At 38.1% G+C, this 10,871-nt stretch overlaps 3 protein-coding genes across 3 annotated transcripts; 1 reads left to right on the forward strand and 2 right to left on the reverse strand.

Annotated features, from left to right (window-relative positions):
• Positions 1 to 1,716: 1,716 nt before the first annotated feature.
• nhp2 (NHP2 ribonucleoprotein homolog (yeast)) lies at positions 1,717 to 3,017 on the reverse strand. Its single transcript, XM_052537320.1, has 4 exons — positions 2,732 to 3,017; positions 2,503 to 2,572; positions 2,309 to 2,414; positions 1,717 to 2,214 (listed from the first exon to the last, which is right to left on the reverse strand). Exons 1-4 carry the CDS (start codon positions 2,880 to 2,882, stop codon positions 2,089 to 2,091), a joined length of 453 nt encoding a protein of 150 aa, XP_052393280.1. The 5' UTR covers positions 2,883 to 3,017; the 3' UTR covers positions 1,717 to 2,088.
• Positions 3,018 to 3,332: 315 nt separating this feature from the next.
• Positions 3,333 to 10,673, reverse strand: LOC127941875 (grpE protein homolog 2, mitochondrial). Its single transcript, XM_052537319.1, has 4 exons — positions 10,511 to 10,673; positions 5,443 to 5,602; positions 4,678 to 4,759; positions 3,333 to 4,593 (listed from the first exon to the last, which is right to left on the reverse strand). The coding sequence occupies exons 1-4, from the start codon at positions 10,585 to 10,587 to the stop codon at positions 4,268 to 4,270; spliced, it is 645 nt and encodes a 214-aa protein (XP_052393279.1). The 5' UTR covers positions 10,588 to 10,673; the 3' UTR covers positions 3,333 to 4,267.
• On the forward strand, positions 6,375 to 8,958 carry LOC127941874 (zinc finger BED domain-containing protein 4-like). Its single transcript, XM_052537318.1, has 2 exons — positions 6,375 to 7,842; positions 8,035 to 8,958. The coding sequence occupies exons 1-2, from the start codon at positions 6,515 to 6,517 to the stop codon at positions 8,561 to 8,563; spliced, it is 1,857 nt and encodes a 618-aa protein (XP_052393278.1). The 5' UTR covers positions 6,375 to 6,514; the 3' UTR covers positions 8,564 to 8,958.
• Positions 10,674 to 10,871: the final 198 nt, after the last annotated feature.

A 10,871-nucleotide genomic window follows, 5' to 3' on the forward strand; every position in this document is an offset into this window, starting at 1 on the left:
CAGGTGACTCAGGTCGGACCGCGTCCCGCTGTTGGGAGTAAATAGGTGAACACGTGGCCTGGAATGTGGCTCACAGGAAGGACATTTGCATGACATTGGACATTTTATGCATTAATGCAGCTACTGTCCTACCAAGATCTCCATCCATTAAGAAAAAAATCCAGTTCAATAGCCAATACCTGTGTCCGGTTACACATATTATGATAACGAGTTCAGCAATGAAGCTCCAAAACACACACACACACACACACATAAAAAAAAATCTAAAATCCAATCAGAATTCATCTGCATTTCCTGAAATAACCCGATAAATTATCGTTGCTGTTCTTCCAGCACATTAGTTCCTCTCCTCCAAGTACCTCCTCAGACCTGGTGGAATAACTGTGCTCCTGGTACCTCAAAAGACAAGCCAAACATAAATATATTCCAAAACAATGATGAAATGTGAAGCAGTATTATCCATGTTTTTCATGCTTGATGTCTTTATCGTGGATGCAGTGGCAGTAGTCTGAAGTGGCAACCGTCCAGTCCTCAGGTTTTAGCAAACTGATGGACTCAAAGCCCTCTCTTGTGCTTTTATACATGATTTGGGAGTAATATTTGCAACAAAAAAAACAACAAACATCATGGGAGTAAGAACATTTCTGTATTAAATATTTAAGATGTCAACACAGACTGAACCAGCACCAGGAACCTGGGCCTAGTGAAACAAAAGAGACTCGCAGTGGAGTCTGTTTATCAGTTTCAACACCTAACACACTGTGTTGGTGCACCAAACAAAGGGGCCCTGCTCTGCTTATGCTCATATTCTATTACAGTAATGAGCTTTAAGTAAACACATGAGAATGATTAAGGATATCCATCATGTCTTGATAAAATATACCGCATACATACAATGAACTTAAGTGAGGAGTGTGTAAAGGCTCGGTGGTTACTAGAAGTAACTTGGAATGGAAGGACAATACTGCCACCATGTGGACTGTTGACAAAACCGTTATAAAGCGTTTCCTTTTACATTAGTTTGTCAAACGTTGCTTCAGTCCATTTTTTTTTTTAATTTATGGAAAGATTATTCTAGTTTTTGTAAACGCAAAACAAAGTGGGCATAATAATGTATATAAAGGAAAAGTATAAATAGTTTTGAGAATGTGAGACAATGTTTACTATAGATCTCAGTATGAGTGCACATCAAGTGCGGCCTGATTTGTTGCCAAATCTCATTGGTAAATATGTCGCACCCTGCAACACTTAGATGTCCGAAAAACAAGTACATTAACCACACCATTGTGCTGATGTGTTACAGAATATGAAATATGCATTAACATCATGTCACCTAAGACAGAGGAAAAGGAATCAACGTTACATATTGGTCTACCAGTTTATAATTTTTTTTTATGCTGTTTCCAGATCTTGTTTTATTTCGAATGATCTTTCAAAATAGAAAATCTCTTAATATTATGTGTATACACACATTTTAATGTGATTTTAACATAGGCAGATCAAACACGTTTGTTTTAAAATAATGTATGTTGAAGTACATGAGGCCAATAACAAGTCATTCTCTTAGAATACATATGCATGGGATTCTGCACAGAACGCATTCTACCATTTTATTTTGATGATTTTTCAATATTCATAGCACTGCATTTTAAAACTGAACATCCAGATTTTAGGAACTATAAATGTTTTTGTAAAGATACACACTAAAACGGTAAGAAGAGTTAAGGTTTATTTTGACATCTCTTGGAGCTCTTTGGGGTCCACTACCCCGAAGCGGTTATGAAAAATGAAAAATAAACCAATCAATACATCAAACATTTCAGAGATCAATAGTGTCAAACACTGAGAAACACAACAGCTCCATCCACTGTCAGGTGACATGAACTCACGCAACGTCATATTAACTGCTATCATACTTTTGTGCTTCTTTAAGCAAAAAGAAGTCGCTCCAGAATTTGGTTCAGTCTCTACATGACATGAGAGATACACTGGTGAACACCAACACCATGAAGTCCCTCCAGCCATTCTAATCTGATTTGATACATTCAAACATTCTTTTAAAAACTCAAATAAAACATCCAAGTATCCTCAGATTGGTTTTGGCAGAGACGTGACTTCCTCCAGACACTCATCATAGGCTTCTTGATATTCATCATGTGGTTTGATCATGATAACACAGGTGGGACGCTTTGATCCAGCTGATGAACCCAAATCCTGCAGAAAGAGAAAAACGTGTGTATTGTAACTATGTTCCATATTTGATTCAGAAAGGCAAATATAGCATCATAAACAGTTCTAATGAACTTACAACTTTAGATGGCACGTAAGCATAAGGCATGTTTTTGTCTTCACACATGATTGGTAAGTGACAATACACCTCGATTGGAAGAGTGTCTCCAGCAAACACCACAATACTGCAAAATGACAGAAAGTGTTCAAATAACAAACATCAGTGTGACCTGATCAACCAGTGACTGACTGATCACATAAATCTCGCCTTACCCTCTCTCTCCTTTGTTGATGAACTTCTGTACCTCTTTTACTCCTCGTCGGATCTGTTTGATTTTAGCCGCTGTGCAAAATAGTGAGGAACATTTATATTAGCTGCATGCAGCCACGTGGCTCTCTTTAACAATAAAACTATATAAAACCACATTTAATGCATTTTATTCAGATTCAAATGTCATATAGCTTAGTTATAGAAAAAAAATTACTTGAAACTATATTTTACCTTTTTTGACGCACTTGTAGAGCTTCTTGCTTAGTTTACGCGATGCAAGCGGGTTTGCGATTGGGTTTACATTAGCTATTAATTCTTGATATGATTTCTCTGTTCCCCCAGTCTCCTCTTCACCAGTTTTCTCCTTCTTTATCTTCGTCATGGTTCGCTAAAAATATGTGAAACAAACTTAAGAGTTTAACTTGAGAGAGATTTTGTGTTGCCTGAGAGCACGTGCGGAAAGTCTGACCGCGTTTCCGGTGTTTTAGTCAATCGCGGCACGTCCCAGGGTTGCCAGGTTTTCGCAACAAAGCCCTCCCAATCGCCATTCAAAACTAGCCTAATAGCGTTTGACGGGTGTTCCCGGATAAAAAAAAACATGTCATTATGGGGTTAAAATAACGTTTTTCGCCGAGAATCCTTCAGTAAATTTCTAATCCCATGGGCTAAATAATCACGTTATTGGGGTCTCTTCAACCCACGGACATGAAAAGCAACCGGCGTTGCGGTGACAGTGTTAATGTAGCTCAATCCAGCGGGAAAACCACGGACTTGGCAACACTGGCACGCTCTGATAGTTATAATTGTACACACTGACCCCTGGAGCACAGAATGATCAAATGATGAGATTTTATTCAGTCAAAACATCTTGCCATGCACACACACATTCAAAACTAATTGTATGCAAAATTTACAACGACTACTTCTGTAAAAAACTTTATAGTTTCAAAGAAAATAACTTCTACAAAAAAAAAAAACAATAGAAAAAATCAGGGTAAACTATTAAAAAAAATATATACATATAAATATTTTTTATGTTCATTTTATCTCCCAAACAACATTTTGTTCTATTCCACTTTGGATACATATTTATCTTATGTGCATTTCTCCACTCTAAAAGAGAAAACATAGCATTTTGTTTTGGGTACTGGTGGCCTATAACACTTCCCTGACATTTCACAGCAGACAGACTTTCTGATAACATTACAATAATATTCTATGTGTTAACATTGGTTCAACATTAGTATGATGCATTATGAACTAATATTTAGTAGAATGTAAATTACCATCAATCAAGATCAATGAATGCTGTAAACATGGCTGTTCATCATATAGAATCGTATTGTAAAGTTTTACTTTCTTATAAAAGTCATTACCTCTTTTCCCCTTAAGCTTCGAAACAACTAATCACTTACAGAAACCACCATGACAAGGAGTAAAGTGCATTTTCCAGGTCAAATTAACACTACAAATGTAGTGTCTTGAACAAACACAAGACAATAACGAATCTTTCCAAACATTAAATGGGTATTGGACATTCTGTGAATCAGGGGTTCAAAAAACAAACAAAAAAAGCCTGATTAATCTGTGTAAATTACAAGTTAGAAAAAATGAAAAAAAAAAAAAAACATTTATAAATACATATAAATAACCATTACTTCAACGAATGAGCCAAATGTGTAGTTGTCTAGAGATGTAAGAACACTGGTATTGTACATACTAAGAGTGTAAGAAACACAAGCAGGAGAGGACTGAACTACGGTCCTGTCACTGCTCCTGTGTCTTCACAGCTATACCCACAAGGGCGTGCCGAATGGTACGTCCATGGAGCATGTAACCGTCTTGCTTCACCACGGCTATGGTGCTGGGCTCCACTCCCTCTGCTGGGGTATGACAGACGATTTCATGCTGATATGGGTCGTAGGCGGATCCCACGGGGCTCATCTTCTCCAGTCCATGTTTGGTGAAGATGAACTGCAACCGTCCCTGTATGTGTGCCAGGTATTGTGTTAGCTGCTGTACTTCATCTCTCTCCTCGACCTTCTCCAACAGGTCTGCCACTTCCACAATGTCACGGCAGAAACTCTGAATGCCTTTAGGAAGAGCATAATGTTTCAGTAATGCTGCTATAATAATGCAATGTGAACAGCTATTATTTGCAGCTATATTGAAGTTACCAAATAGTTTGGCGTCCTCTACAAACTTCTGTGTTCTTCTTCTGACATTGTCTGAGTCAGCTAGGGCTCGTTTGTATCTCTCCTGTGAAAAGCACAAAAAGTTTGATTAATAATTGCCAAAAGCAAAAAAATCACCAAATTACAAATATAGCATTAGCTATTATAATATAATACGATTTAATTATAACAATTGAGTACAACTGTGTGACTACAATGTAAGTGTACAATACTTATTTGAATTTAACAAAAAATGTGGCATTATCCACTGACCACTGATATTTATCAATGAGAATAACCCTAAAATGACCAAATACTGACCAGATCGACATAGCAGTTGATAGTTATCCTTTATTAATGTTGCATGTACTCCAGAAAACCATATACATATATTTAAACTCCAAATGACATGTTTTCCATCATGAATGAGTTTAGTTTCTTAAAAAGCTACAATAGCTTACAAATGCCCCTTTTCCACCAGAATTGTACACATTTGGAAGCCAAAACCTGTTCTTGGCTTGAGGAACGAATGATGACACAATGCGGGTACGTGTTTTTTTACCTGACTACAACCAGTTAAAAAATTAACACTGCACATGCCTGTATTTGTAAAGGCAGTTCAGCTCTTCTGTTTAGCGGTTTGCAGTAACAGGAGTGACTTTAGAATACCAGCAGCTCCCATAAACTGCGGTACTCTTATCTGCCTTTTTAAATTGGAACTGAACCCCTTAATTAATTCTCTCTCTCACACACACATTTTGAACTTACAGTGAGGTCGTGAAGCTGCTCTTCCAGTTTTCTAGCTCTTATCTCTAAAGCTCTGACATGTGTCACAGAGTGACTGTGGTCGTCATCTCCATCATCACCATGGCAGTCATCACCAGCACTACGATGCTCTGCTGCAGTGCTGAAGAGGCCTACGACGGACCTGGAGCAACGAAAAAAGAAAACATTAACAGCGTGGTTACATACTTCAATATATGCATTTTATTTTTTATTAGACAGCTCCTAAAGCCTATATATATATATGCATGTATGTATGTGTGTGTATATGAGACAAAAATAAAAATTTTACACTGCAGTGAATGGGTGCCATCAGAATGAGATTATCAATCAGCTGATTCCACAAGTAATTCATATTCAATACTTCAGTTCAATAATTAGCATCCTGAAGTAAAAAAACAACAACAAAACATCCATCATTAAGGCGTTTTACCTTTAAAACTTCTGGCCAAATTACAAATCTATAATCCATAATAAATGCTTCCTCTGGTGAAAGGTCACTGCCTTTTGTGCTCTCACTTCAAAATCCACTTATATTTTTGTTGGAACTGTTTTTGGATTAGATTTTTTTGTCTTGATTTTGCAGCTTTTTGCTTCACACACTGATGGATTGGAGTCATGTGGAGTACTTGTGTATTATTGTTATGTATGTATTAGCTGTTTGGACTCATTCTGACAGCACCCTTCACTGCAGAGGATCCCCTGGGGAGTATGTGATACATTTCAATTAATGCTAAATTTCTCCTAATCTGTTCTGATTAGAGTTGTTCCGATTCCGATACCAGTATCGGAAATGCCTCCGATACTGCCGAATATGCTGGCATCGGAATCGGCGAGTACTGGAGTCCAGGCACCGATCCGATACCATATAATTTATTAGAAATGGGAATCTATTTACTGATTAGCTCCGTTAGCTTACAGTTTTTCTTCGCCGCTCTTAAAACAGTTGCGCTGTGTTGCCATCGGCAGCTACTGTTGTTTTCGAGGGGCGAAGAAGAACTGACCACCTGACTCCTCCCTTAAAAGGAGCTAACCATAGAGCTAACGTTAACGCATCATGTCGGCAGTTTGGCAGTACTTTACAGTGGATTTTCCCACCAGTAAGACGGCGAAATGCAACATATGCAAAGAAGCAATTTCGAGGGGTGGCACGAATGTTGCAAATTTCAACACCAGCAACTTAATCAAACATTTGAAGACACGTCACACTAAAGAGCATGACGAATTCACCAAAGCTAAGGGTAAAAAAAAGGACGAACTGCAGCAGCAAACTCTGGAAACTGCCTTCCAGCGACGAGATAAATTCACCAAAGACAGCCAAAAAGCAACAAAGATAACCGACAAAATTGTGGAGTTTATTGTCCTGGATGACCAACCCCTGTCTGTCGTCGAAAATGTTGGATTTCGCCGCTTAATGGAGCATTTGGAGCCAAGGTACTGTTTGCCAGGTCGTAAATATATCTCTGAAACTGCGCTACCCAAATTATACGAGACAGTTAGGGAACACATTTTGTGTATGCTGAAAGACGTGCATGCAATCAGCTTTACCACGGACATTTGGAGCTCCGACGTGTGCCCCATGTCTTTGCTAAGTTTAACGTCACACTGGGTGGACAGAGAGTCAACATTTACCCCTCGAAGTGCGGTGCTGCACGCGAACGAGTTCCGAGGGTCACATACTGGCACATCAATTGCCGAAGCAATTGAGGAGATGCTAGTAAAATGGAAAATCCCCAAGTCCAACGTTCATGTTGTTTTGCGCGACAACGCTAGCAACATGAAGAAAGCCATGGACGAGATGGATGTAGCAAGTTTGGGATGCTTCGCCCACACTCTCCAGCTGGTGGTGCATGAAGGACTACTGTCACAGAGAAGTGTGAGTGATGCACTGGCGAATGGTAGGAAGATAGTCGGTCATTTCAAACACTCGCCACTGGCTACTACACGCCTGGAGGAAATTCAAAAAGATCTCCAAATGCCCACCAAACGTCTGCACCAAGACGTAGCAACACGATGGAACAGTACCTACTATATGCTCGAAAGTTTACTGGAGCAGAAGCGGTCAATTTCAGCATATGGAGCTGACCACGACCTGCCAGTGACCCTTACATCTTACCAGTGGGCTTTACTGGAGAAAATCATCATTGTTCTGGCACCATTTGAAGAACTGACCAGACAGATTAGCTCCTCCACCTCTTCTGCAGCTGAAGTCATTCCCTCAGTCACAGTGCTGAAACGCCTGCTTGCTCGGGAGAACGAGGGGGACACGGGTATAAAAACCATGAAAACAACCCTTCTTGAGGCTGTCCAGAAAAGATTCAAGACCATCGAGAATGAGCCCTTGTATGCAGTTGCCACTCTTTTAGACCCACGATTCAAAGACAGGTATGTCTAATATGTTTATTAAATGTCTATATTATAAACAAAATTTTGAAATGGTGTTTTGGATAACTAGATATTGCATTATTATTGATTACTGTTGCATTAATATGTTACCACTAAAAGCTACTATAGAGGTTGTTTATATGTTTATTTTACACATTAAGACATTTATTTATTATTTTTCATTGTTTTTAGATACTTCACAGGAGCAGACAGCAACAAGAATGCCAAGGATGCTCTGACCCAAGAGGTGGAGAAGATGGAGGCAGCGTTACTGAGCAGGACCACACCTAAGGGAGCAGAGACAGTGCCAGAAAACCCCCATAAAGCCCCACGTCTGGAAGCACAGCCAGACAGCAGCAGCAGCAGAAAGAGCAGCTTGAAAGGCCTGTTTGAGGAAATCCTGCAGGAGCATGATGAGGAACGTGGGGCAAGTAGCACTAGCACACAAGTTCAAAATCAAATACAGACATATTTGACAGAGCAAACGGTCCCACGCTCAGACAGCCCATTCCAGTACTGGGGAGTCAACCAAATTCGTTTTCCCACCCTGGCTGCCACTGCTGCAAAGTTTCTCTGTGCTCCTTGTACCAGTGTTGACAGTGAGAGACTGTTCAGTGTAGCATCCAACATTATTGATGCAAGAAGGAACAGGCTAGGAGGAGAGAGGGCAGAAATGCTCATCTTCTTGAAGAAGAATCTGCCTTTGCTCTTGAAATTATGAGCAATACTAAATTGCTTAAATGCTACTGCAATGTGTAGCCTACTTGGTGTAAAGTATTTTTTGTTTAATATGTAGCTGCTACTCTTTTGATTTGTATTTTTGTTTATGTTTACTTTATAGGTTGGTGTTGCACTATTGTTAAATACTGCACTATTTGAAGATTTGAATGCCTTTTTATAACATAATGGCTGCACTTTAAGTTTTTTTTTTTTAAAGGAATCATTGAAGTTGCTGTTGGACTACTGTTTTATACTGTTCTATTTAAATGCCTTTTTTATTTTACAATATTGTGGCTGCACTTTATTAAAAAAAAAAAATCCTATATTTATTTAGTTAAGTTGCTGTTGGACTACTGTTTTATACTGTTCTATTTAAATGCCTTTTTTATTTTACAATATTGTGGCTGCACTTTATTAAAAAAAAAAAAATCCTATATTTATTTAGTTAAGTTGCTGTTGGACTACTGTTTTATACTGTTCTATTTAAATGCCTTTTTTATTTTACAATATTGTGGCTGCACTTTATTTAAAAAAAATAATTATTCCTATATTTATTTAGTTAAGTTGTTGTTGCAATACTGTTTTATACTGTTCTATTTAAACATTTAAATGCCTTTATTTTACAATATTGTGGCTGCCGTTTAATTAAAAAAAAACAATTATTCCTATATTTATTTAAGTTGCTGTTGCACTACTGTTATACTGTTCTATTTAAAAATAAATGGCTTGCATTTCCTCTATTCATTCATGTTTTACAAAGGGTTTAACCTGAGCCAGACCTTACCACAATGATAATATCACAGTTATGCAGGCATAGTATGATCTTTTCCTTTTTTTTTAACACACTGGTATCGGTACTCGGTATCGGTCGATACCCAAAGCACGAGTATCGGAATCGGTATCGGGAGGGAAAAAATGGTATCGGAACATCTCTAGTTCTGATGTAGAAAAAAAACTCACATCTTGGATGGCCTGACAGTAAGCTAATTTTTCTTTTTCCCTTAACTATTTAAAGGATCGTGGTATTTAGCTTTTTGCTCAACATTACTGCAATGCTCATGTAACCCATTTCTTTATAACATTTTCTACATAAGAAGATCTGACTGGGAAATTAATTTTACACAAAGTAACTAAAAATAAAAAAAAATCGAATTTGATCCCAAAATATTTAAACAAGTTAACAAAATACTAAGTCATGGGATTATTAATTTGTCGACATGATATCCTGTCATATTAAACATATACAAACTATATTTTGATTAAAAAAAATAATAATAAAATTATGATTTTCATAGTCGGTTAAATTCGAAACAAATGATCACAGATGGCTGCAGTTTCAGTTTGACCCGTTTTTGATCGGTATGTCCCCAGAATAAAGAGAAACCACAAGAATGCAATACAAACCATTCATCACCAATAATTACACGTTCAGTCCGTTTAACATGTAAGTTATAGTTGTGAAAGTAAATGAGCCGTAGGATTAATTACACAAAGTAAAGTAAAGTTTTGACAATACTAAACAAACATTTAACTTGTTTAAATAGAGGTCGTAATAGTACTGTTACATTTAATTGCCCGTCATTATGAAAGGACGAAGCGTTAAGGCAAGCCACAGATGTGAACGTGAGGTGACAGATGTGATTGATGGCGCAATCTTGCAAAATGACTTTAAAACACAATATAAAGTACTAAACGACCCGCGTTCGACGGGTTCTTGGTTTATTACCAAATTTAAACTCGTCTGGGTTGTATTAATTGGTTAAACTGAGGTTTGAGTCCCGCTACACCGTTACGTTAACTCACTCGTTAGCCAGTTAGCAGCGACGCTTAACGTAACGTTACCTCACAACACTCTAAACGGTTAAAATGGCGATAATATTATCAAAACCCTGTTTTTTCGTATTATTGGCACATTTGTCTGAATATTAATCGATAAATCAAGCTTTACCTGTTGACTGCACTTGGTGTTAACCTCCAAAAATCGATGTGAAGTCTTCTGGTTACGGACAGAAAGCGCACGGCCATTTCCTCAGTAGAGTGTGTGGGTGGTCGGAGCGCGTGACATGCTCGAAGAGTCACTGTTCAGAATCACTGAGTCGACTCACGAAAACGACTCTGAATCAGGCGTTCCTGGTTTTGAAAAGAACTGAAATCTTGCTTTTACGGCAACTTATCTTTTATTATAAAAGCATCCATTCTGACTGGTGTTTTGGTTCTTCTGTACTATATTTGATTGATTGAATATAATCTTAAACGCGATAATCTGCTTAAGGGGGTTGTAAACCTTTTGTGCCCCAGGCAAGGACCAC

Source organism: Carassius gibelio, chromosome A21 (assembly GCF_023724105.1).
Source record: "Carassius gibelio isolate Cgi1373 ecotype wild population from Czech Republic chromosome A21, carGib1.2-hapl.c, whole genome shotgun sequence".
In the NCBI taxonomy this organism is placed as follows: Eukaryota; Metazoa; Chordata; class Actinopteri; order Cypriniformes; family Cyprinidae; genus Carassius; species Carassius gibelio.

Coding starts and splice junctions, on each gene's coding strand:
- nhp2 (XM_052537320.1), bottom strand. CDS start 2,882: ATGACGAAGATAAAGAAGGAGAAAACTGGTGAAGAGGAGACTGGGGGA. Junction 2,415..2,502: donor ATCAACAAAGGAGAGAGAGG/GTAAGGCGAGAT, acceptor GTCATTTTGCAG/TATTGTGGTGTTTGCTGGAG. Junction 2,215..2,308: donor CTTACGTGCCATCTAAAGTT/GTAAGTTCATTA, acceptor CTCTTTCTGCAG/GATTTGGGTTCATCAGCTGG.
- LOC127941874 (XM_052537318.1), top strand. CDS start 6,515: ATGTCGGCAGTTTGGCAGTACTTTACAGTGGATTTTCCCACCAGTAAG. Junction 7,843..8,034: donor GACCCACGATTCAAAGACAG/GTATGTCTAATA, acceptor CATTGTTTTTAG/ATACTTCACAGGAGCAGACA.
- LOC127941875 (XM_052537319.1), bottom strand. CDS start 10,587: ATGGCCGTGCGCTTTCTGTCCGTAACCAGAAGACTTCACATCGATTTT. Junction 4,760..5,442: donor AGCAGCTTCACGACCTCACT/GTAAGTTCAAAA, acceptor TGCTTTTCACAG/GAGAGATACAAACGAGCCCT. Junction 4,594..4,677: donor AGAGGACGCCAAACTATTTG/GTAACTTCAATA, acceptor CTCTTCCTAAAG/GCATTCAGAGTTTCTGCCGT.